Source organism: Geotrypetes seraphini, chromosome 17 (assembly GCF_902459505.1).
Source record: "Geotrypetes seraphini chromosome 17, aGeoSer1.1, whole genome shotgun sequence".
NCBI lineage: Eukaryota > Metazoa > Chordata > Amphibia > Gymnophiona > Dermophiidae > Geotrypetes > Geotrypetes seraphini.
In genome coordinates, this window is record NC_047100.1 from 32,546,236 (window position 1) to 32,572,676 (window position 26,441).

Below are 26,441 nucleotides of genomic sequence, written 5' to 3' on the forward strand. Positions count from 1 at the left end.
ATGCCAAACCCGCACATAAGCCTGAGATGTGAAAAGTCTCCAGGACCCCAACAGAGTGGAAATCACTTTATCTGAATACCCCTTCTTACCTATGCGTTCTCTTTCAAGAGCCAAGCCATAAGACAAAAAAGAGACCCAGATCGAACAGGGGATTGGAACCCTGAGTCAGAAGATCAGACGAAAGAGGCAGAGGAAGAGGATCTGATACCAGATGTTGCACCAGATCCGCATACCATGGAAGTTGGGGCCAATCCAGAGCCACCAGGCTCAGGTGATGAACAATGCGGAGTAGAACTCTGCCCACTAATGGCGACGGAGGGAACACATACAACAGCTTCTCCATTGGCCATGGTTGAACCAGAGCATCCAGGCCCTCGGCCTGACCGTTTCTGCGACGACAGAAGAAGCAGGGTGTTTTGGCGTTGACACTCGTGGCCATCAGGTCCATGAGGGGCTGACCCCAAGACTGCACTATCAACTAAAAGGCCACGTGGCTTAGACACAACTCTCCGGAATCTAGCAGGTGACAACTGACGAAGTCCGCTTGAACATTCTCCACACTGGCTATGTGGGAGGCGGAGATGTCCTGAAGATGAGACTCTATCCAGACCATGAGCAGAACCGCCTCTTGCGCCACCTGAGTGCTCTTGGTGCCCCCCTGATGATTGACATAGGCCACTGCCGTGGCATTGTCTGACAGAATCCGGACTGACATGCCCGTTAAGAAGGAGCAGAAGGCTATCAGTGCCAGACGGACAGCTCTGGTCTCCAGAACATTGATCGACCAGGACGTCTCATCCGTGGACCAGGTGCTCTGAGCTGAGTGACCTAGACACTGAGCTCCCCAACCGTGGAGACTGGTATCCGTGAAAAACATAGTTCACTGTAGCTGATCCAGACTCGTCCCTTGAACAAGATGGGAGGTCTGGAGCCACCAACGAAGACTGCCACGCGCCAAGTCCCGCAGAGGAACAGGGAGATCCAGATTGTGCCTCTGGGGCAACCATCTCCAAAGAAGAGCATACTGGAGAGGACGCATGTGGGCCCGAGCCCACCTCACTATGTCAAGAGAAGCCGCCATCGACCCCAAAACTTGGAGGAAATCCTGCACCCGAGGACACCAGGACACCATAAGCAGATTCCACTTGGTTCTCTAAACAGTATGCCTTACCATCAGGGGGTAAGGCTTACCAGAGGCACCTCTAGAAAAATGTTGGGGAGGTGGAGGAAAGGGGGGGGGAGGGACCCAGCTCATGACCTGTTGGGTATGACACCCCCGACGTCGGATGGACCCCAAAACAGGGTCCACCTAAGCTCAGTCCGGCAACAAAATGGAACTAAAAGTCCTAAACAAATTCCAACAGCCCTACCAAGGGAGACGGGTACAGCTCTCCACACCTGCTGGAGACTGAGAGAAGACTGAAGTAATTAGCGAGGGGTCACATGATATGTACAGTTCCAAAGTTTTGTTTCAGTCACCACCTGCTGGTCATGATGAGATATAACCCGCTTGTAAGATTAACCTATGCCGGTCTGGAGAGTTGCTAAAGAAGTCATGTTAAAAGTCTAAGACCCTAATGCAGCTTGATAAATCCCCCACTAAATGTGAATTTTTTTTCTGGTTAATTCTAAGAATTCAAACCTTTTGGGAAAGGACATGCTTGATACAGCACAGTTTTTGCAATGCAAGTTATATGCTTCCTAATTGCATGTCTCTAACAAATTAAACTTTTATGATCAGCAACTTTTTGCTGCACTCAGAAGTATAGAGTTCTAAAGTGTATTTGATAGCTGTAGTAATGTGTCATATGGCAAACCTATGTTACTGTGATATGCAAACAATTTTAACATTTTTCTTCTAGCTTACCCTTCAGGATGCTGCAACACCGACACCATAAGCTCTACTGCCAGGGCTCCTGCAATCATAGCTAAACCTGGCCGACTCACTGTGCACTGCTGATCTAAAGTACGATCTCTAGTTGACTTTAAATGGAAAAAAAAAAAAAACAACAAACAACAGCTTTTGATATTGGCAAGCAGCACAGTTTTGCTTGGGGAGGGATTATTTAATGAGAGACAGTCAAGGGAGAATTGTATAACTGTATATCCATTATTCACATAGGAGTCAATATTTCATTTATTAAAAAATTATAGACCACTTTATGCAAAAGTGATATAAACAAATACATAAGTAATGTTAAAATCAACAGCGGTGTACACAAATACATAATGTTAAAACAAATATTCAGTGGCGCTTATCCAGATAGGAGCAACTCCCACCTAAACAAGAGTTGCTCCATATGTACCAATGACTGCCCAGGTGCTGGGCAGGCTGAAGCAGGGCGGGACAAGAGGTAGCCCTGAAATTACCCACTTAACAGTAATATTCAGTGTTCTAGCTAGATAAAGTTAAAATGGAATGAAGGCCACCCTGACTTTATCTAGCAGGTATTTAGGTATCAGTCTGCATATCACTAGTACCCAGATAAGTTACAGTGACTTCTTTATGCCTACATATTCAGTGTGGGTATTTGGATATGGCTTAGCCCTAAATATTGTAGTAGTAAGAAAATAAGTGTTGAATGTCAGGGGGATTGTTTTCTCTGTGCAGATTTGGCCAGACTTTCAAAGCAAAAGTAAACATTTTGAAATTCACTTAGGGGAATCACGCACACATACCTGCTCTTTGGTATGTACATATATTTTAAGTTTATTGACATATAAACACTTGAACTTTCAAAAGCATGGAAGTGCAAACCCTGCACTACAAAGTCCAGGGAACTTATACATGTATGTGCCTTCATAAAATAGAAACGGAGGAGTAAAGGCAAACTCTGCACAAAGTCAATCAGCCAAAAGCAAACAGAGATGACCACGGTATTCAGGCTGGCAAAAGTTTGCATGGAACACATTTCAAACAAACCCGACACGGGCTGTGTTTCGGCAAATGCCTGATTCAGGGGTTCATAAAATAGGCATCTTTTTTGAACTTGCTACATAGGCATCCTGTTATAAAATCAGACCCTGTGTGTCTACGGAGACAATCTGTATGAAAACAGGATACCAAGAACTGTATTACAAAAGAAGTATTATATCTACGATTTGTAATATAAAAATTGATGTTCATTGCTTTCCACCTCAAACGCACTCTGCTATGTTGTTTGTATTAAGACAGTGACTTCCAAACTTGAGCAAGAAGTGAATCTGAGAATATGTTAATACTACAGTAGTGGTTCAGGATGGAATTCTATAAAACAGCACTGGTAAAAGTCTGCACTATGTGTGATTCTATAAAGGGGGTGTGCCCTTTATAAAATCACACTTGGCATTTAGTCCTAAACCTAACGCTAGATACCAGCTGAAAGCTGGTGTAAATGCTGGCACCCAAGTAAGGTGTGCTGAGGCCACATTCTGTAACTGTGTGTGCCCCCTTTTGAATGACATGTTAACAGAGTTAAGCACTTTGCATATCTGGGCACTGTATACAGAATACAGAGGTTAGTCCCAATGACACCAGATCTTCCTTGTATAGGGGGAGACTTATGGAGCATTGGGAGCCTGGGAATGGATTTGCACAGACCAGAAGGTGCAGGACTTGATTTGAGAAGGATACAGGTTCAAATTATTTTAGCCACCTCGAGATTCTTTTTTAAGGCTCCCTGGCCGGGAGGCCGGAGAAAGGAGCCAGAATACGGCAATGGCGAAACAGCTGCTGCAGATCCAGGGAGTGGAAATAGTCCTGGAGGCTGAATCGGGATTGTGCACATACTCTACATACTCATTCTTCATCGTGCCAAAGATACGGATGACTGGAGACCAATTTTGGGCCTCAAGGTAGTCGATGCAGCCTTAAAAATGCCCCAAGTACCATATGGAGACAGTAAGATCAATTGTTCAGGGGGAATATCTAGCCTCTCTGGATTTGACAGAGGCTTCCATGCATAACCCCCATTTTTCTGGCCTACAGAAGGTTTCTAAGATTCCATGTGCTCCCATTTGGACTGGCAACGGCACCACACACATTTACCAAAGGTAATGGTTATGGTGAAAGCACATTTATGCAGATCTGGGATTTAGAAAAATTGCTTGAAAGACCATGGGTAGAAAGTGAAGTTTCCGCCAAAGCAGACAGCTTGAAAATTCCTCCCATAATTTACACATTTAAGAATTAATTTGAATAAGCTAATTATGATGATTAAATAGATTGTGAGCTCACTGAAATAGACAGGGTGAAATGCTCGAGTATCTGAATAAATTCATGTAAACCATTTTGAGCTCCCTTGGGAGAACGGTATAGAAAACTGAATAAATAAAATAGACTAACTTCTCGGTTCTGTTTACAGTACCCAGATATGTATGCCCAGCATACATGTGCAAATTAATTGAACTATTAAGGTATTTAAGATTTGTAGGCGTATCTACCTAGCTGCCTGCTGTTCTATAAGGCATAGTGCCTACAAGCAGCATTCAATAAATAATCTGCCCGAGTATGGAAGAAAGCAGCATGTGTGTTAAAACAAGTTTGTGCAAGTTGTGACATGTCTCAAGGTTACTCATGCACAGTTGTGGCTCAGTGAGAGTCTAACATTCCAAGAGGCAGGATGTCAGGAAAGTCCTAGTGCATCGTTCAGTAGGAAACTTTCTCACAAAAGAAGGGAAAAAGCCAAAGGAGACCCATGAATGCATGACTGCAGCTTATGGTGAGTCTGCTCCATCATCCTACAAAGTAAAACTTTGGAGCAAGCAGTTTAAATGGGTTAGAGTCCATTAAAGATGACCCTCACTGTGGAAGCAACTTCCATAGTGATGCGCAAGAAGGAGAAATTAGGTTCTTACCTGCTAATTTACTTTCTTTTAGCTTCTCCAGACCAGTAGAGGTTAATCTTTACGAATGGGTATATATCCAATCATGACCAGCAGGTGGAGACTGAAAACAAAACTGTGGGACAGTATATAATATACTCCCTTCTCTATTTACATCAGTCTGCCGAATAGCCAAGCAGAACTAAGAACTGGAAAACAGAAAGAAAACAATACTCCGAACAGGAGTAACAAATAACATACCCAAATGCTGTTGGAAAATGCAGAGGAGAAATACCAGAAGGAAAATGTCCCCACAGCTCGCCAGCTAAGCCAGCCGAGCCACAGCCGCTGTTCTTTAATTCTCCCCGGCCCTAGAAAAATACTAGAACCCGCAGCAAAAAACAAAAACTGCCCGCGAAACAGCCCCAAGAACAACAACAATAGACAGGGTGGGGACCTCTACTGGTCTGGAGAAGCTAAAAGAAAGTAAATTAGCAGGTAAGAACCTAATTTCTCCTTCTTTAGCACTCTCCAGACCAGTAGAGGTTAATCTTTACGAATGGGACGTACCAAAGCAGTTCCTCACACGGGCGGGACCCCCGAAGGGCCGACACCAGAACACACACACCGAACAATGCGTCCTGACGCGCCAGAACATCTACCCGAAAGAGTCTGACAAAGGAATACAAGGAAGACCAAACCGCAGCCGTACAAATGTCCACTGGAGGCACGAGCGACGACTCAGCCCAAGAAGCCGCCTGACCCCGAGTAGAATGAGCTTTGAGAAACTCCGGAACGGGCTGCTGCCCCAGAAGAGAAGCGGAAGCAAAAGTCTCCTTGATCTAGCATGCAATAGTAGCCCTAGAAGCGCCAGCCCCCCTAAGAGGACCAGTCAGAAGGACAAAGAGATGATTTTATTTCCTGATCTCCTGGGTCTGGTGCACATAAGAGCGAAGGACCCGACCAACATCCAACATGCTCAGCTGACTTTGCTCAGAAGAGCCCTCCCAACTACCCAAGACCGGGAGGACCACAGATTGATTGACATGAAAAGGAAAAACTACTATTGGCAGAAAAGGAAGGAACAGGCCTCAAGACAACCTGCTCCCTAGAAAACTCCAAGAAGGGAGCCCTACAAGAGAAAGCATGTAGCTCAGAAACACGCCTAGCGGAAGAAATGTCCACCAAAAAGACCGTCTTCAGAGGAAGGTCCTTCAAAGAGCAGCCGCCCAACGGTTCGAAGGGCGGGTGCATCAGAATAGAGAGAACCAGACTGAGATTCCAAGAGGGAATAGAGGACCGCACGGGAGGCCTGAGCACCTTGGCCGCCCGCAAAAAGCGAATCACATCAGGAATGGCTGTCAAACGCTGACCCGTCACAAACCCCCGAAAGGCTGACAAGGCCACAAGCTGAACCCGGAGAGAAGCCGAAGCCAGGCCTCTATCCATGCCATCTTGCAAGAACTCTAAGAAGTTAGGCACAGAAACGCGAAGAGAGACCACTCCCCGCACCAGACACCACCCCTCAAAGAAGTGCCAAATCCACACAGAAGCCTGAGAGGTAGAAAGCCTCCAGGACCCCAAGAGTGTAGAAATCACCCTATCTGAATACCCCTTCTTACCAAGGCGACCCCTTTCAAAAGCCAAGCCGTAAGACAGAAGGGAGACGGGTCGAACATGGGAATGGGACCCTGCGTCAGAAGGTCGTCCAAGGGAGGCAGAGGAAGAGGATCCGCCACCAGAGTGTCACCAGATCTGCGTATCACGGATGTCGAGGCCAATCTGGAGCCACCAGAACTCCCAGACCCGGATGGCGAACAATGCGGAGAAGAACTCTGCCCACTAATGGCCCCGGAGGGAACCTGCACAACAGCCCCTCTGTTGGCCATGGTTGAACCAGAGCATCCAGACCCTCGGCCAGTCCATCCCTGCGACGACTGAAGAAGCGGAACACCTTGGCCTTGCCACTCGAGGCCGACAGGTCCATCAGGGACTGACCCCAAGCCGGCATTATCAACTGAAGAGCCACAGGGCTGAGACACCACTCTCTGTGATCTAAGATGTGACTGAGGAAGTTCGCCTGAACAACCTCTACCCCGGCCATGTGAGAGGCCGAGAGGACCAGAAGGCGTGACTCCGCCCCAAAGCATGAGCCGAGCCGCCTCCTCCGCCACCTGAGCGCTCTTGGTGCCTCAACGATTGACATAAGCCACCGCTGTGGCATTGTAAGACCGGACTCTGACCGACTTGCCCCTCAAGCGGGAGCGGAAGGCTAATAGCGCCAGAGGGACGGCTCTGGTCTCCAACATGTTGATTGACCAGGATGCCTCCTCCATGGACCAGGTGCCCCTAGACACTGAGCCCCCCCAACCGAGGAGATTGGCATCCGAGAGAAGCACCGTCCACTGCGATAGGTCCAGACTCATCCTCTGGACCAGATGAGAGGTCTGGAGCCACCAAAGAAGACTGCAGCGCGTCAAGCCTCACAGAGGGACAGGGACCTCCAAACTGAGCCACTGGGGTGACCATCTACGGAGCCGAGCATACTGAAGAGACATGTGGGCCCACCACACAACATCCAGGAACGCTGCCAGCGACCCCAAGACTTGGAGGAAATCCTGCGCCCGAGGACACCGGGACGCCAAAAGAAGGCGAATCTGAGATTGCAATTTGCTTACCCGGGCCTCTGGAAGGAAGACCTTCCCCAAGGAGGTGTCGAACAGAACTCCAAGGTACTCCAGATACTGAGCGGGGAACAACCGACTCTTGGAAAGGTTGACCATCCAGCCCAGCGACCGGAGAAACTCAACCACCCGAGCCGTAACTCGGGCGCTCTCCTGCAACGACTTCGCCCGACACAACCAGTCATCCCAGAAGGGGTGCACCAGAATGCCCTCCGACTGCAATGCCACCGTGACGACCACCATCAACTTGGCGAACGTCCGGGGAGTCGTGGCCAGGCCCAAGGGAAGCACACAGAACTGATAGTGCAGACCCAATATCTCCAAGCAAAGAAAGAGCTGAGGAGCGGCCCGAATGGAAACAGCCAAGTAGGCCTCCGCCAGAGCAAGAGAAGTCAGGAACTCCCCCGGCTGAACCGCCAGAAGGACAGACTGCAGTGTGTCCATGCGAATAAAAGGGAATTTTGAGAGTCCTGTTGACCTCAGTTTAAACCAAGGATGGGCCGAAAGGTCCCCTCCCTTTAGGGCCCCATAAAGGAAATGGCGTACCAGCCGATACCGCACTCCTGAGGGGACACTGGACAACTGCTTAGAGATCTAGCAAGCGCTGAAGGGTCTGGTGAAAGGCTAGCGTCTCCCATGCCACCTGACATGGAAAGGCTAGATATGATCCGGCAGAGAGCGGATAAAATTCAAGTACATAACCGTCCCGCACCACCACCAGGACCCACTGATCGGACGTGATTTTGGCCCACTTTGGAAACAAGTGGCGAAGCAGGGCACCCCCGGGAACCAAAGGGGGCGCCGGCAAAGAGACATCGCGCAGGACGGGCAGCAGGGGAACCGGGGGGGAAACTCCCAGCCCCCCGACGGGCCCCCTGAAAAAGACTGCATGCGCTAAGCCAACCGACCCCGGGGAAACACCGGAAGCCTGGAAAGAAGCAGTCCCATGCCCCAGGCGAAACTTGCGAAATTCCCGCAGACGCCCCCGGGCAATGCCAACCCGAGAAGCCGGGCGGGCACGGTCCTCAGGCAGACGGGGCACCTCCGGATCCGTCAGAGTCTGAACCACCGGATCTAAGTCCTCTCTAAACAAAAAACAACCCCCGAAAGGGAAATTTTGGGAAGTTCAGTTTTGGACGCGGCAACCGCCGACCAAGCGCGAAGCCACAAGGTACAGCGTGCGGCCACCAAAAGACCCAGACTTAGCAGCACCAAGTCACAAAGAACAACCGAGAGGAACGAGGCAGTCATCTCAAACTTCACCACCTCCAGATCCACTAAGGACCAGTCATCAGACTCACGATCCAGGACATGCTCAGACCACCGAAACACGGTGCGAGCCACCAGCCCCACACAAATAACTGCCGGGACCCCCAAGGCAGAGACATCAAAATTATACTTAAGAAGTGTCTCTAACGTACGCTCCTCAGAGACCCTAAGAGCAGATCCGTCCATAACAGGCACGGTATGCCGCTTAGGAAGTGCCGAGACCACCGCGTCCCCCATTGGCGTAATTAAGGTAGCCCTATCCCCCTCCGGGATGGGATATCCATGAGCCAAGGCGCACACCAAACGAAACGGCGCCCGTAGGCCACTGCACCAACACAAAATCCCGAAAATCCTGATGCACAGGAAAAGAGCGGGAAACAGGACAGACCCCCTGAAGCAGAGGGGCCCCCATACGCGGGGTCTCCGGTGGCGCAACTTCGAAAATGCAGCACCAAGGAGACCTGCTACATCAGGTCTAAAAGCTCATCCCTCTGAATAAAAAGCGCACCACGGACGCATCTGCTCTGGAAGACGGGAAAACCGCCGCCCCGCTGCCAGCGGGCGTCCCCTCTAGAGGATCCTGGAAGCCCGCCAAAGCAGCCAGGTCCTCAACCATGCCAACACGCTCCTCCGACCACCAATTCGCAATCCAAGCCCCCCCGCGGGCGCTTGGATGAGGGAGGAGGAAGAGGGGATGCCAAACGAAAAGAGGGAGGCAAGCCATAGAGGGCGCGGAGGGAAAACCACCCCCGAAACCCCCCAGGTGCACGTGGGACCCCCAATTGTCTGCACAAAGAAAGAAATTAAATTGGGGACAAAAAAACCCTGGGGGTCCCCAGGGACTCCCTGCCCCAGCAGGGGTCCCTGCTAAAACCTGCCCCTGTGTTTGCAATACAGGGGGAAGGTCACCTGAGGTTGCAGATAAAATGGAGGGGCCAGACAGAGAAAATGGCGAAGTTCCCGCCAAAAATGCTCCCTCCATGGCCTGTAGCGGCTGAGAAGGCTGAACAGTCCCAGCCGCTAAAACAGGCAAGTCGGCATCAGCTGTCAAAAAATCAGCTGAGAGGGAATCCTTCGGCGAATCCCTCCGTGGGCGGTTGGGGAAGACCGGGCTTCCCCACTGCTCCCAGCCGACTCGCGAGGCACCATCGACGGGGAGCTCTGGGCGCCTGCAGCCGCTGCCGACGGAGCTCCACCACCTCACCGACCCAAACTGCCGAGTTCAGGCCGGCCGCGAGTGCCTCGCGGCTGGACCTAATTGTGTCCCACTCCCCCGGAGAAGGGCACAATTGCTCCATACGCGACCTAGCCAGAAAAAAGTGCCGGTTAGATGAAAAAATACAGTAAAGCACAGTTACTTACCGTAACAGGTGTTATCCAGGGACAGCAGGCAGATATTCTTGACTGATGGGTGACGGCACCGACGGAGCCCCGGTACGGACACTTTTAGAGTGATTGCACTCTAAGAACTTGGAAAGTTCTAGAGACCGCACCGCGCATGCGCGAGTGCCTTCCCGCCCGACCCCGTCGCGCGGTCCCTCAGTTAAGATAAGCCAGCTAAGAAGCCAACCCGGGGAGGTGGGTGGGACGCAAGAATATCTGCCTGCTGTCCCTGGATAACACCTGTTACGGTAAGTAACTGTGCTTTATCCCAGGACAAGCAGGCAGCATATTCTTGACTGATGGGTGACCTCCAAGCTAACAAAAAGAGGGATGGTGGGAAGGTTGGCCATTAGGAAAACAAATTTTGCAAAACAGATTGGCCGAAGTGACCATCCCGTCTGGAGAATGCGTCCAGACAATAGTGAGATGTAAAAGTATGAACTGAGGACCAAGTGGCAGCCTTGCAGATTTCCTCAATAGGAGTGGAACGGAGGAAAGCTACAGATGCTGCCATAGCTCGAACTCTATGGGCCGTGACAGAACCTTCCAGTGTCAGTCCGGACTGAGAATAGCAGAAAGAAATGCATGCCGCAAGCCAATTAGATAGCGTACGCTTAGAAACAGGACGTCCCAATTTATTCGGATCAAAGGACAGAAAAAGTTGGGGCGATGATCTGTGGGGCTTAGTACGGTTCAAATAGTAAGCTAACGCCCGCTTACAGTCCAAAATATGAAGAGCCTGTTCTCCGGAATGGGAGTGAGGTTTGGGAAAAAAAACAGGCAGTACAATAGATTGGTTGAGATGGAACTCAGAGACAACCTTAGGGAGAAACTTTGGATGTGTACGTAGAACCACCTTGTCATGATGAAAGATTGTGAAAGGTGGGTCAGAAACTAATGCATGGAGCTCACTGACCCTCCTGGCAGAGGTGAGAGCTATAAGGAAAAGTACCTTCCAAGTGAGAAACTTGAAGGTGGTAGTAGCTAAAGGTTCAAATGGAGGCTTCATCAAAGTGGAGAGAACCACATTGAGATCCCAGACAACAGGAGGAGCTTTGAGAGGTGGCTTCACATTGAAAAGACCCCGCATGAATCTGGAGACCAGGGGATGAGCTGAGAGGAGTTTCCCATGGACTGGCTCATGAAAGGCCGTGATGGCACTGAGATGGACTCTGATGGAGGTAGACTTGAGGCCAGAGTTAGATAGAGAAAGCAGATAATCCAATAGGGTCTCCACTGCAAGAGATTTGGGGTCATGATGATGCAGGAGACACCAGGCGGAAAACCTCGTCCACTTTTGATGGTAACATTGTAGAGTGGCCGGTTTCCTGGATGCGTCCAGAATGGAGCGAACAGGCTGAGAAAGGAGAAGATCAGTTGAAGTCAGCCCGAAAGATACCAAGCTGTCAGGTGTAGAGACTGTAGGTTGGGATGCAGGAGGGTTTCCTGATCCTGTGTAAGCAGAGATGGAAACAGTGGAAGAAGAAATGGATCCCTGGATGTGAGTTGAAGTAGAAGGGAGAACCATTGCTGCCTGGGCCACCGTGGGGCAATCAGTATCATGGTGGCTCGTTCCCTCTTTAGTTTGAACAAGGTCCGAAGCATGAGCGGTAGAGGAGGGAAAGCATAGAGGAACAGGTTGGACCAATCCAGAAGAAAAGCATCCGCTGCCAGACGGTGAGGAGAGTAGAGTCTGGAGCAGAATAGGGGCAACTGATGATTGTGGGGAGCTGCAAAGAGGTCCACCTGAGGAGTGCCCCATTGGGCAAAGATGGACTGTAGAGTCGATGGATCGAGAGTCCATTCGTGGGGTTGGAGAACTCTGCTGAGCTTGTCCGCTAAGTAATTCTGTTCTCCCTGAATATAAATCGCCTTCAGGAATAAGTGACGAGTGGTGGCCCAAGACCAGATTCTCTGAGCTTCCTGACATAAGAGGCGAGAGCCTGTCCCACCCTGTTTGTTGATGTAGTACATGGCAACTTGATTGTCTGTGCAGAGCAGAAGGACTTGAGGAAACAGAAGGTGTTGGAAGGCCTTGAGGGCATAGAACATTGCCCTGAGTTCCAGGAAATTGATGTGATGCTTCTTTTCCTGAGGAGTCCAAAGGCCTTGAGTTTGGAACTCGTTCAAATGGGCTCCCCATGCATAAGGGGAGGCGTCGGTGGTGATGACCAGTTGATGAGGAGGCAGATGGAACAGAAGGCCCCTGGAGAGATTTGAGGATATCAACCACCATTGCAGAGACTGACGAAGAGATGATGTCACAGATATGTGTCGTGAGCAAGAGTCTGTCGCTTGAGACCACTGGGAAGCCAGGGTCCATTGAGGAGTACGCAGGTGAAGACGTGCCAGGGGTGTGACATGAACTGTGGAGGCCATGTGACCCAAGAGAATCATCATCTGCTTTGCAGAAATGGATTGCTGAGGCATCACCTGCTGACAGAGCGATTGGAGGTTGTGAAGACGGTTGTCCGGTAAGAAGGCTCTCATCTGGACAGTGTCCAGCACCGCTCCAATGAATTGAAGTCTCTGCGTAGGAAGAAGGTGAGACTTGGGTATATTGATTTCGAACCCTAGGAGTTGTAGAAAAAAGATGGTCTGGTTGGTGGCCAGAAGAACAGTTTGAGATGAGATGGCCTTGATTAACCAGTCGTCCAGGTAGGGAAAAACCTGAATGTGGTGGGAGCGTAGAAACGCTGCTACCACCACCAGACATTTTGTGAACACCCTTGGAGAGGAGGCAAGACCGAAGGGGAGCACTCTGTATTGGTAATGACAGTGATTGATCATAAAGCGAAGGTACTGTCTGGAGGCCGGGTTGATTGGAATGTGAGTGTAGGCCTCTTTGAGATCGAGAGAGCATAGCCAGTCGTTGTGATCGAGGAGAGGATAAAGTGTAGCTAGAGATAGCATCTTGAATTTTTCTTTGACCAAGCATTTGTTGAGGTCTCGCAGATCTAGAATTGGTCTGAGGTCCCCTGTTTTTTTGGGAACTAGAAAATAACGGGAGTAGAATCCCTGCCCCTTCTGTTCTAGAGGAACTTCCTCTATGGCGTTCAGAAGTAGGAGGGATTGAACCTCCTGAAGAAGGAGGGCAGATTGAGGAGTGTGCAAAGCAGACTCTTTTGGTAGACTTTGGCCCGGAAGGGTGTGAAAGTTGAGAGAGTAGCCGTGGCGGATGATGTTGAGGACCCATTGGTCCGAAGTGATAACTTCCCACCGGCTGAGAAAGAAAGAGAGTCGTCCTCCTATCGGTTGAGGGAGGAGTGGAGATGTTTGAACGCTGGCTATGCCCTCGAGAATTAAGTCAAAAAGGCTGAGTAGATTTTTGCTGCGGAGGCTGCTTGGCTGGTTGTTGCTGCTGGGGTCTAGGCGTTTGCCGCTGCTGTTGGCGCTGCCTCCTAGGCTGTTGAGTGGAAGACTGCAAGGGACGAGCCACAAAACGCCATTGATAGGCCGATTGCTGTCTGAATGGCCGTGGAGGTGGAGGTTTCTTTTTGGTCTTAAGAAGTGTATCCCAGCGGGTTTCGTGAGCTGAGAGCTTCTGAGTTGTTGAGTCCATCGATTCTCCAAACAGCTCATCCCCTACACATGGGGCATTAGCCAACCGGTCTTGATGATTAACATCAAGCTCGGAGACTCTGAGCCAGGCCAACCGGCGCATGGCTACAGACATGGCTGTTGCCCTGGAGGTAAGCTCAAAGGTGTCGTATATAGACCTTACCATGAATTTCCTGAGCTGGAAAAGAGATGAAGAGCATTGATGGAAAGCCTCACGTTTCCCCACAGGAAGGTACTGCTCAAAGGAAGCCATGGTGGTAAGGAGATGCTTTAAATAAAAAGAAAAGTGAAAAGCATAGTTACCAGATCGATTAGCAAGCATCGCATTCTGGTAAAGTCGCTTACCAAACTTGTCCATGGCTTTACCCTCTCTGCCAGGAGGAACAGAGGCATAGACACTAGCTCCTGTGGACTTCTTGAGGGTGGATTCTACAAGGAGAGACTCATGTGGGAGCTGTGGTTTGTCGAACCCAGGGATAGGGATAACCTTATACAGGGAATCCAATTTGCGGGGGGCTCCCGGTACAGTAAGAGGAGTCTCCAAATTTTTGTAAAAGGTTTCCCTCAGGATGTCATGTAAAGGGAGTTTCAAGAATTCCTTTGGAGGCTGGTCAAAATCAAGAGCGTCCAAAAAGGCTTTAGACTTTTTAGACTCAGCCTCCAAAGGAATAGAAAGAGAGTCACACATATCTCTCAAAAAAGAGGAGAAAGATGTGGACTCAGGTTTTGATGAAGTGTCCTGAGGAACAGGCTCGTCTTCCTCTGATGAACACTCCCCTTCTGAGAGAAAAGGCTCTTCAGAATCTCCCCACAGATCAGGGTCCCGAAAATGGGCACCACGGTCCCGACTCTCAGGAGTGGATGGTTCTAGGTGCCGGGATTTGCGTACCGATTTACCCGACCTCATCGATGCGGTACCGGGTGATGTTATCGGTTGTATTGGAGCCGAAATCTGCACCGGAGCTGAAGTCTGCACCGATTGGTGATGAGATCTGGACTCCGGCGCGAGGACAGGCATCGATACTGATGAGGCCGAGTGTACCGGTACCGAAAGAGTGGATGCCGACAATATAGGCTGTTCCACAATCGGTATCGGTGGCCCAGTGGGGACCGACACCGGAGGGCTCGGTGCCAGTAGATCTGGAAGGAGCTTTTGGAGCTGATCCTTAAGCTGTGTTTGTAAGATGGCCGCAATGCGATCATCGAGGGAGGGCACCGGTACCGCCTTTTTCTTCTGCGGTACCTGCGGTGCCGCTCTACGCCCCGGAGATGAGGAGCCCGATGTCGAGGGACTCACCTCAATAGGGGCGGAGCGCTTCCGCTGGCGCCTCACGGTCGGCAGGACTGGACTCTCTGCAATGGAGACCGGAGGACGCTCCAGCGGGGAAGGCTTCTTAGCCGGCTTACCTGTATGCTGCGACGCCGGCGCGGTATCGCGCGGCGTCGATGAGGTGGGTGCCGACGAAACAGGTACCGGAACCGGTGTCGAGGACGCGGGGTCGGACATGTCGGTGCCGAAGAGCAGTCTCTGTTGTATTTCACGATTTTTCAGAGTCCGCTTTTTCAAAGTGGCACAGCGGGTGCAGGAGGAGGCCTGATGTTCCGGACCCAGACACTGTAGGCACCAGTTGTGTGGGTCTGAAAGGGAAATAGGCCGTGCACACCGCTGGCACTTCTTGAACCCGGGCTGGGGGGGCATGAACGGAAAAACGGCTTCTGCCAAATCGAAGGCCGAGGCCTCGATGATGGCAGTAGGCCCCGCCGGGGCAAATCAAGAAAAACTCGAAAAAAGAAATATATTTTTTATTTTTTTTTTTACAAATGAAAGAAAACAAAAGGAAGGGCAGAAAAAATCCAAGAAGTTTACGCGAGCGGGAAGGCGAAGGAAAAAATTTTCAACAGCCGTTGAAACATGCGACTTCTTAGCTCCGCGGAAACTAAGAAACTGAGAGACCGCGCGACGGGGTCGGGCGGGAAGGCACTCGCGCATGCGCGGTGCGGTCTCTAGAACTTTCCAAGTTCTTAGAGTGCAATCACTCTAAAAGTGTCCGTACCGGGGCTCCGTCGGTGCCGTCACCCATCAGTCAAGAATATGCTGCCTGCTTGTCCTGGGATAAAATACAGTTTTCTTAAAGGGAAACAACCCTTCAGACCGGCAGTACCTCAGGATTTTTTTTTTTTTTTTTTTACAGAACAGACTCCACAGGCTCTCGAAGCAATATGCCTTGCTTGATTTAGGGGGCAAGGCTTACTGCTGAGGCTCCTCTAAAAAAATGTGGGGAGGTGGAGGAAGTGGGGGGAGGGACCCCGCTCGAGACCCGCCGGGTTTGACACCCCCGAGGTCGGACGGACCCCCAAACAGGGCCCGCCCAAGCTCTGTCCGGCCAAAAAGGAGAAATTAGGTTCTTACCTGCTAATTTACTTTCTTTTAGCTTCTCCAGACCAGTAGAGGTTAACTTTACGATTGGGTATATATCTAATCATGACCAGCAGGTGGAGACTGAAAACAAAACTTTGGGACAGTATATCCTAGCCCCTCCTCTCTATTTCCCTCAGTCTGCCGAATAGCCAAGCAGAACCAAGAACTGGAAACAACAGAGAGAAAAAACAATACTCCGAAAGGAGTAACAAATAACATACCCAAAAAATGCTGTTGGAAAATGCAGAGGAGAAATTCCCGAAGGAAGAAGGTCCCCACAGCTCGCCAGCTAAGCCAGCCGAGCCACAGCCGCTGTTCTTCAATTCTCCCCGGCCCTAGAAAAATACTAGAACCCGCAGCAAAAACCAAAAACTGCCCGCGCAACAGCCCCAACAACAACAACAACAGACAGGGTGGGGACCTCTACTGGTCTGGAGAAGCTAAAAGAAAGTAAATTAGCAGGTAAGAACCTAATTTCTCCTTCTTTAGCACTCTCCAGACCAGTAGAGGTTAACTTTACGATTGGGACGTACCAAAGCAGTCCCTCTCACGGGCGGGACCCCCGAAGGGCCGATACCAGAACACGCTCACCGAACACCGCGTCCCGACGCGCCTGAACATCTACCCGATAATGCCGAACAAAAGAATGCAAGGAGGACCAAACCGCAGCCTTACAAATATCCACCGGAGGCACGAGCGACGACTCAGCCCAAGAAGCCGCCTGACCCCTAGTGGAATGAGCCTTGAGAAACTCCGGAACCGGCTTCTGACTCAGAAGATAAGCGGAAGCGATCGTCTCCTTGATCCAGCGCGCAATAGTAGCCTTAGAAGCGCCAGCCCCCCGACGAGGACCCGCCAGAAGCACAAAGAGATGATCGGAGCTCCGAAAATCCCGGGTCCGCTGCACATAAGCATGGAGGACCCGACCGACATCCAACTTGCGCAGCTGTCGTTGCTCAGAAGAACCCTCCCGACTACCCAAGACCGGGAGGACCACCGATTGATTGACATGAAAAGGAGAAACTACCTTCGGCAGAAAGGAAGGAACAGGCCGCAAAACAACCCGCTCCTTTGAAAACTCCAGGAAGGGAGCCCTACAAGAGAAAGCCTGTAGCTCCGACACCCGTCTAGCGGAAGTAATGGCCACCAAAAAGACCGACTTCAGCGTAAGGTCCTTCAACGAACAGCCATCCAACGGCTCGAAAGGAGGGCGCACTAGAACAGAGAGAACCAGATTGAGATCCCAAGAGGGAATCGAGGGCCTTATGGGAGGCCTGAGCAACTTGGCCGCCCTAAGAAAGCGAATCACATCAGGAATGGCTGACAAACGCTGACCTGTCACCAGCCCCCGAAAAGCCGACAGGGCCGCCAGATGAACCCGAAGAGAAGACCAGGCCAGGCCCCTATCCAGGCCATCCTGCAAAAACTCCAGAATGTTAGGCAGAGAAGCGCGAAAGGAGACCACTCCCCGCGCTCGGCACCATTCCTCAAACAGACGCCAAACCCGTACATAAGCCCGAGAGGTAGAAAGCCTCCGGGACCCCAAAAGTGTAGAGATCACCTTGTCGGAATATCCCTTCTTACTCAGGCGGCCCCTTTCAAGAGCCAAGCCGTAAGACAAAAGGGAGACGGGTCGAACATGGGAATGGGACCCTGCGTCAGAAGATCGCACTCGAGAGGCAGAGGAAGAGGATCCGCCACCAGATGCCTCACCAGATCCGCATACCACGGACGACGAGGCCAATCCGGAGCCACCAAGACCACCAGCCCCGGATGGCGAACAATGCGAAGCAGTACTCTGCCTACTAATGGCCAAGGAGGGAACACATACAACAGCCCCTCCGTTGGCCACGGTTGGACCAGAGCATCCAGACCCTCGGCCAGACCGTCCCTGCGACGACTGAAGAAGCGGGGTACTTTGGCGTTGCCACTTGTAGCCATCAGATCCATCAGGGGCTGCCCCCAAGCACGCACTAGCAACTGAAACGCCTCGGCGCCGAGACACCACTCTCCCGGATCCAAGAAGTGACGACTGAGGAAGTCCGCCTGAACGTTTTCTACCCCGGCAATGTGAGAGGCCGAGAGGTCCAGAAGATGCGACTCCGCCCAAACCATGAGCCGAGCCGCCTCCTGCGCCACCAGAGTGCTCTTGGTGCCCCCCTGACGATTGACATAAGCCACTGCCGTGGCATTGTCCGACAGGACTCTGACCGACTTGCCCAACAAAAGGGAGTGGAAAGCCAACAGCGCCAGCCGGACCGCCCTGGTCTCCAACACGTTGATCGACCAGGAGGCCTCCTCCGTGGACCAGGTTCCCTGAGCAGAGTGACCCAGACACTGGGCCCCCCAACCCAGGAGACTCGCATCCGTAAGGAGCACCGTCCACTGCGGAAGATCCAGACCCACCCCCTGAACTAGGTGAGGGGTCCGGAGCCACCAACGCAGACTGCAGCGCGCCAAGCCTCGCAGGGGAACCGGAACATCCATCCCGTGCCTCTGGGGAGACCACCTCCGGAGCAGAGCATACTGAAGAGGACGCATGTGGGCCCGCGCCCACCTCACCACGTCCAGGGACGCCGCCATCGACCCCAGGACCTGGAGGAAATCTCGCGCCCGAGGACACCGGGACGCCAAAAGCAGGCGAATCTGAGACTGCAATTTGCTCACCCGGGCCTCTGGGAGGAAGACCTTCCCCAAGGAGGTGTCGAACAGCACCCCGAGGTACTCCAGACGCTGAGCCGGAACCAACCGACTCTTGGAAAGGTTGACCACCCAGCCCAGCGACCGGAGAAACTCCACCACCCGAGCCGTAACCCGGTAGCTTTCCTGCAACGACTTGGCCCGAATTAACCAGTCGTCCAGGTAGGGGTGTACCAGAATGCCCTCCGACCGCAAGGCTGCCGCGACGACCACCATCACCTTGGTGAACGTCCGGGGAGCCGTGGCCAGCCCAAAGGGAAGCGCACAGAACTGATAGTGCCGACCCAAGATCGCAAAGCGCAGGAAACGCTGATGAGAGGTCCGAATAGGAACATGCAAGTAGGCCTCCGTCAGATCGAGAGAAGTGAGAAACTCCCCCGGCTGAACCGCCAGAATGACCGACCGCAGCGTTTCCATACGGAAAGAGGGAACCTTGAGAGCCCTGTTGACCCCTTTCAAATCGAGGATGGGCCGAAAAGTCCCCTCCTTCTTGGGCACCACAAAGTAAATGGAGTACCTGCCCGTGCCCCACTCCGGGGGGGGCACCGGAACTACTGCCCTGAGATCTAGCAAGCGCTGAAGGGTCTGGCGAAAAGCCTGCTTCTTCCCCGGAGTCTGACACGGAGAAGCGAGGAAAAAATCCGGCAGAGAGCGGGCGAACTCCAGGGCATAACCGTCCCGCACCACCTCCAGGACCCACTGATCGGACGTGATCTCGGCCCATTTGGGAAAAAAGTCGCGCAGCCGGGCCCCCACCGGAACCAAGGGGGGCGCCGGCAAGGCGTCATTGTGCAGGACGGGAAGCGGGGGAACCGGCGGAGGGGTTCCCTGCCCCCCGACGGGCCCCCCGAAAGGGCTGCATGCGCTGGAAGAACCGACCCCGGGAAAACCCCGGAGACTGGAAAGAAGCAGCCCCACGCCCAGGGCGATACTTGCGAAATTCCCGCAAACGCCCCCGGGCCGCACCCCCCCGAGACGCCGGGCGGGCACGGTCCTCCGGCAAACGGGGAACTTTCGAGTCCGACAGAGTCTGAATTAACTTATCCAAGTCCTCTCCAAATAAAAACGACCCCCGAAAGGGAAATTTAGTAAGCTTAGCTTTGGACGCAGCATCCGCCGCCCAAGCGCGCAGCCACAACACACGCCTTGCGGCCACGCCAAAAGCCATGGACTTAGCCGAGATCCGCACCAAGTCATACAGAGCATCCGAGAGGAATGAGGCAGCCATCTCAATCTTTGCTACCTCCTGATCCACCAGAGACCAGTCGTCAGACTCTCGATCCAAGACCCGCTCCGCCCACCGAAACACGGCGCGAGCGACCAGTCCCCCACAAATAGCCGCCTGGACCCCAAAAGCAGAGACTTGAAAATTTTGCTTAAGGATGTTCTCCAATTTGCGCTCCTCAGAGTCCCGCAAGGCAGAACCGCCCTCAACAGGCACGGTATGCCGCTTGGAAATAGCCGAGACCACCGCATCCACGACTGGCGAAGCTAACGTAGCCCGATCCCCTTCAGGAATGGGATACAGGCGAGCCATGCTGCGCGCCAGCCGAAACGGCGTCTCCGGCGTTTTCCACTGCTCAAGAATAATATCCCGAATATCCTGATGCATAGGAAAAGAGCGGGAAACGGAACGGATCCCTCGTAACAGAGGGTCCCCCACACGCGGAGTCTCCGGCGGCGCGTCCTCAAAACGCAAAGCCGAAGAAACCTGTTGAATAAGGTCAGGCAGCTCATCTCTCTGAAAAAGGCGCACCACGGACGCCTCGTCACTGGAGAACGGGAAACCCGACAACCCGCCGCCAGCTTCCGTCCCCTCCAGAGGGTCCTGGAATTCCTCAGAAGGGTCCAGGTCCTCCTCCATACCGACACGTTCCTCCGACCACAAATCCTCGTCCCACGACACCCGCGGACGCTTGGACAAGAGAGGCGGCGGAGGGGACGTCACGTCAGACGAGAGAGGCAAAGCCGCAGGGAGCGCGGAGGAAACCCCACCCCCCGAGACCCCCTGGGCGCAACCGGGACCCCCAGCCGCCTGAAAATAGGCTTTGCATAATGAAAAGAAAAAATCAGGGGAAAAACCCCCCGAGGGTCCCAAGGGACTCCCTGCCACAGCAGGGGACCCAGCAGAAACCTGCCCCTGCTTAGACAAAACAGGGGGAAGGTCACCTGAGGTGGAAGACAAAATGGAGGGGCCAGACAGAGAAGATGGCGTCTTTCCCGCCAAAACAGCTCCCTCCACAGCCTGAAGCGGCTGAGAGACCTGAATAGTCTCAGCCGCTAAAACAGGCAAGCCGGCATCAGCTGTCAAAATATCAGCTGAGAGGGAATCCTCTAAAACCCGACCGTCGGCGGCTCGGGGAATCCCTCCGTGGGCGGACGGAGAAGACCGGGCTTCTCCACCGTTCCCTGCCGACTCGCGAGGCACCATCGGCGGGGAGCTCTGGGCGCCTGCAGCCGCTGCCGACGGAGCTCCTCCACCGCACCGGCCTGAACACCGCTTGCACAGGCCGGCCGCGAGTGCCTCGCGTCTGGAGCACAATGAGCACTTTTTCCCTTTAGAAGTGCTCATTGCTCCATACGCGACCTAGCTGTAAAAAAGTGCCGGTTAGTTGAAAAAATACAGTAAAATACAGTTTTCTTAAAGGGATACAACCCTCCAGACCAGCACTACCTCAGGATTTTTTTTTTTTTTTTTTTTTTTTACAGAACAGACTCCACAGGCTCTCGAAGCAATATGCCTTGCTTGATTTAGGGGGCAAGGCTTACTGCTGAGGCTCCTCTAAAAAAATATGGGGAGGTGGAGGAAGTGGGGGGAGGGACCCCGCTCGTGACCCGCCGGGTTTGACACCCCCGAGGTCGGACGAACCCCCAAACAGAGTCCGTCCAAGCTCCGTCCGGCTAAAAACAGGGACAATAAACCTCTAAACAAATTCCAACAGCCCTACCAAGGGAGATGGGTACAGATCACTCAACACCTGCTGGAGACTGAAAGAAGACTGAGGGAAATAGAGAGGAGGGGCTAGGATATACTGTCCCAAAGTTTTGTTTTCAGTCTCCACCTGCTGGTCATGATTAGATATATACCCAATCGTAAAGTTAACCTCTACTGGTCTGGAGAGTGCTAAAGAACAGGGACTAGAAACCCCCTAAACAAATTCCAACAGCCCTACCAAGGGAGATGGGTACAGATCACTCAACACCTGCTGGAGACTGAAAGAAGACTGATGTAAATAGAGAAGGGAGTATATTATATACTGTCCCACAGTTTTGTTTTCAGTCTCCACCTGCTGGTCATGATTGGATATATACCCATTCGTAAAGATTAACCTCTACTGGTCTGGAGAGTGCTAAAGAAAGTCGAGGATTTAATTTTGTCAGACATATGAATTAAGGTTTCCCGAATAGCTGAAGACATGGGCATCTCAGCAGGTACAATTTGGAAAAAAATTCATGAAAAAGTTGGGCATGTCTAAGATTAGTGCAAGATGGGTTCCAAGAATGTTGACGCCATGTCAGAAGACCATGAGGTTCCAGTGCTGTCATGAGAACTTGGAAATGCTCCTTGAAGACCAAGTGAATTTTTTTCATCATTTGGTAACTGGAGATGAGATTTGGGTTTATCACAGAGAACCTGAGTCTTTGGCTTTGGCGGTATATAAGAATAAAATTATTATTATTATTATTTAAAACGGAGTCAATGCAGTGGAAGCACAAGTCATCTCCCACCCCAGAAAAAGTTCAAGACAGAAAAATCTGCTAGCAGAATCATGGTGACTGTCTTCTGGGATGATGAAGGACTTTTGCTTCTGTAGTTCATGCCACACAAGACAACCATAACCGTGGAGGTTTACGCCAACACAATGATTGCTTGCGGGAGTTAATCATGGAGAAAAAATGAGAAAAACTCATAGCGGGCATGCTGCTTCTTCATGACAATGTACCAGTGAACATGTTATGACAAACACAGGTAGCCATCTGAGAATGTGGGTTTCAGCAGCTGAATTATCCACCCTACAGTCCTGACCTGGTTCCCTTGGATTTCCTGTTCTGAGTGGTTTTCAAGTGAAGACATGAAGGAAGCTATCATGTCCTGGTTTGAAGGTCAAAGAGAATTCTTTTCAAAGGGGTTAAAGTCATTGCAGGAAAAGTAGATGATGTGTAAGGAGCTATCAGGGGACTAAATCGAAAAACAAAACACATTTCTTTGAAAACTATTTTCTTTCCTCCTTAGGTAGATAAATTACTGAATGCCTCTCGTAACTCTACTAGGGGGGCATGGCCACTGGTGTTCTAAAAGGTTGCACACACAGCGCACCTTACTTGGGTACCAGCAGGCATAAATGCTGGAACCCAGAGTCAGGCTCAGGAATCTGCGCCGTGATTTTATAAAGGGCACGCACCCGTTATAGAATCACACATGGTGCAGATTTTTTTCCAGCACTGAATTTTCAGCACCATTTATAGAATTCCCTACTAAACCACTACTGTAGTATCAACATATTCCAATAATCTTTTTTCTCAGATTCACTTCTTGCTCAAGTTTGAAAGCCACTGTCTTAATACAAACAAAAAAAGAGTGCGTTTCTAAGGTGGAAAGCAATTAATATTAATTTTTATATTACACATCTTAGATATAATACGTTTTTCCTAAAATATTTTAGCTCTAAATCACAATTTCAAATGCTACCACTAAAATTTAGGAGAGATTATGTCAGAGATGGACAAGAAGTACAACAGTTTGCACAAAGTTCAACTTACATCCCCCGGTGCCACAACATCATTACAGAAGTAGCAGCCAAGTTTATATCCAGGGATATTGGAGAAGAGAGATGAACTCAAGAGATCAACATTGTTAGAGACATTAGAGGCACATAAATGATTGGGCTCCTCCCGTTTCAGCTTAAGTCCATGTCTCATTACCACAAATGTGTCGAATCCCAAGGCAGCATTGATAACCAGCTGTAATACACAAAAAAACACAAAACCATATATACAGTTATTCACACGAATAATGCAGCACGCACTTTTGTTTTATAGGAGAAAATATGAAGAGCTAATTCACAGCAATTGGAACTATAGTGGTTCAAAATAACGTCAGCTAGTATATTTTTAAATATGTCCACTACAATAAAGAGATAGGCTCTTAGTCAGTGTCCGCTATCCGGATAGTTCACACCTGAACTGTTGCCAGGAATTTACCGGGTAACCACTCCTTAGAGTTCTCAAAAAAAAAATCAAAAGGGATTGGTTATATAGGCAAGGGTTAAGCAACTAAAGATCCAAGAACTCGTCCTCCATTTGCCAGCGAGTAGTTCTCTTTCTGGTTCATCTCGATTTAGAGGAAGGATTCTTCCACTCAGGGACTTTTTGACGTCTTTTAAACTTTTTGCGTTATTATTCATTTGTAGAAGTAGAGGAGAAGCCCAGTAGTTAGTGTAGTGGCCTGAAAACCTGGGGAACTAGGTTCAACTCTTACTGCAGCTCCTTGCGACTCTGGCCAAGTCACTCAATCCTCCATTAAGCACAGTTACTTACCGTAACAGGTGTTATCCAGGGACAGCAGGCAGATATTCTTGACTGATGGGTGACGACACCGACGGAGCCCGGTACGGACAATTTTAGAGTGATTGCACTCTAAGAACTTTAGAAAGTTCTAGCTAGGCTGCACCGCGCATGCGCGAGTGCCTTCCCGCCCGACGGAGGCGCGCGGTCCCCAGTTAGGATAAGCCAGCTAAGAAGCCAACCCGGGGAGGTGGGAGGGACGCAAGAATATCTGCCTGCTGTCCCTGGATAACACCTGTTACGGTAAGTAACTGTGCTTTATCCCAGGACAAGCAGGCAGCATATTCTTGACTGATGGGTGACCTCCAAGCTAACAAAAAGAGGGATGGAGGGAAGGTTGGCCATTAGGAAAATAAATTTTGTAAAACAGATTGGCCGAAGTGTCCATCCCGTCTGGAGAATGCATCCAGACAATAGTGAGATGTAAAGGTATGAACTGAGGACCAAGTAGCAGCCTTGCAGATTTCCTCAAGGGAAGTGGAACGGAGGAAAGCTACAGACGCTGCCATAGCTCTAATCTTATGGCCCGTGACAGAACCTTCCAGTGTCAGGCCCGACTGAGCATAACCGAATGAAACGCAAGCAGCAAGCCAATTGGACAGGGTGCGTTTAGATACAGGATGACCCAACTTGTTAGGATCAAAGGATAAAAACAGTTGAGGAGATGATCTGTGAGGTTTGGTGCGTTCAAGGTAGTAAGCCAGAGCACGTTTACAATCCAAGGTATGCAAAGCCTGTTCACCTGAATGAGAATGAGGCTTTGGGAAAAAAACAGGTAGGACAATGGATTGGTTAAGATGAAACTCAGACACAACCTTAGGAAGGAATTTTGGATGTGTCCGGAGGACGACCTTATCATGGTGAAAAACAGTGAAAGGTGGATCAGCCACCAGTGCATGGAGCTCACTGACCCTCCTGGCAGAAGTGAGAGCTATAAGAAAGACCACTTTCCAAGTAAGAAATTTAAAATGTGCTGTGGCCAAAGGCTCGAAAGGAGGTTTCATTAACGTAGAAAGAACCACATTAAGATCCCATACAACAGGAGGGGCCTTAAGAGGTGGCTTCACATTGAAAAGGCCCTTCATGAACCTAGAAACCAAGGGATGAGCTGAGAGGGGTTTTCCATGAACCGGCTCATGAAAAGCTGCAATAGCACTAAGGTGAACTCTAATCGAAGAGGATTTAAGACCAGAGTCAGATAAGGACAGAAGATAGTCTAACACTAGTCCTACTGCTATAGACATGGGATTATGGTGATGCAAGAGGCACCAGGAAGAAAACCGAGACCACTTTTGTTGGTAACATTGAAGAGTAGCCGGTTTCCTGGAGGCATCAATAATAGAACGGAGAGGCTGAGAAAGGAGAGAGTGAGCCGAAGTCAGCCCGAGAGAAACCAAGCTGTCAGGTGCAGAGACTGCAAGCTGGGATGAAGTAGAGTTTGCTGATGCTGTGTAAGAAGTGAAGGAAACAGCGGAAGAGGTATGGGCTCCCTGGAACTGAGTTGAAGTAGAAGGGAGAACCAATGCTGTCTTGGCCACCGTGGAGCGATGAGAATCATGGTGGCTTGTTCCCTCTTGAGTTTGAATAATGTGCGCAGCATGAGCGGAAGAGGAGGGAATGCATAAAGGAAGAGATTGGTCCAATCCAGGAGAAATGCATCGGGTTCCAGACGGTGAGAAGAGTAAAGTCTGGAGCAAAACAGGGGCAGTTGATGGTTGTGGGGAGCTGCAAAAAGGTCCACTTGAGGTGTGCCCCATTGAGAAAAAATGGACTGGAGGGTCAATGGATCGAGAGTCCATTCGTGAGGTTGAAGAATTCTGCTGAGATTGTCTGCTAAGCAATTCTGTTCCCCTTGGATGTAGGGCCCCTAGGCAGGGCGCATTGGCAAGTCGGTCCTGGTGGTTTACATCCAGGTCTGAGACTCGAAGCCATGCCAACCTTCTCATTGCCACAGACATAGCAGTGGCCTGTGATGTCAGTTCAAAAGTATCATAAATTGAACGGACCATAAACTTTCTGAGTTGCAAAAGGCTAGAGGTGCATTGCTGAAAAGCAGG

General features: G+C 50.9%; 1 protein-coding gene across 3 annotated transcripts in view; it reads right to left on the bottom strand.

Moving 5' to 3' along the window:
* ATG7 (autophagy related 7) overlaps positions 1-26,441 on the bottom strand; it is a 351,798-nt gene that overhangs the window by 198,779 nt on the left and 126,578 nt on the right. For all 3 annotated transcript variants that reach the window (XM_033925732.1, XM_033925731.1, XM_033925733.1), the window contains exons 15-16: positions 23,581-23,781; positions 1,868-1,983 (exon numbers count right to left, since the gene is read on the bottom strand). In XM_033925732.1, the coding sequence (XP_033781623.1) occupies positions 1,868-1,983; positions 23,581-23,781 (317 nt within the window). The remainder of the gene's footprint in view (positions 1-1,867; positions 1,984-23,580; positions 23,782-26,441) is intronic.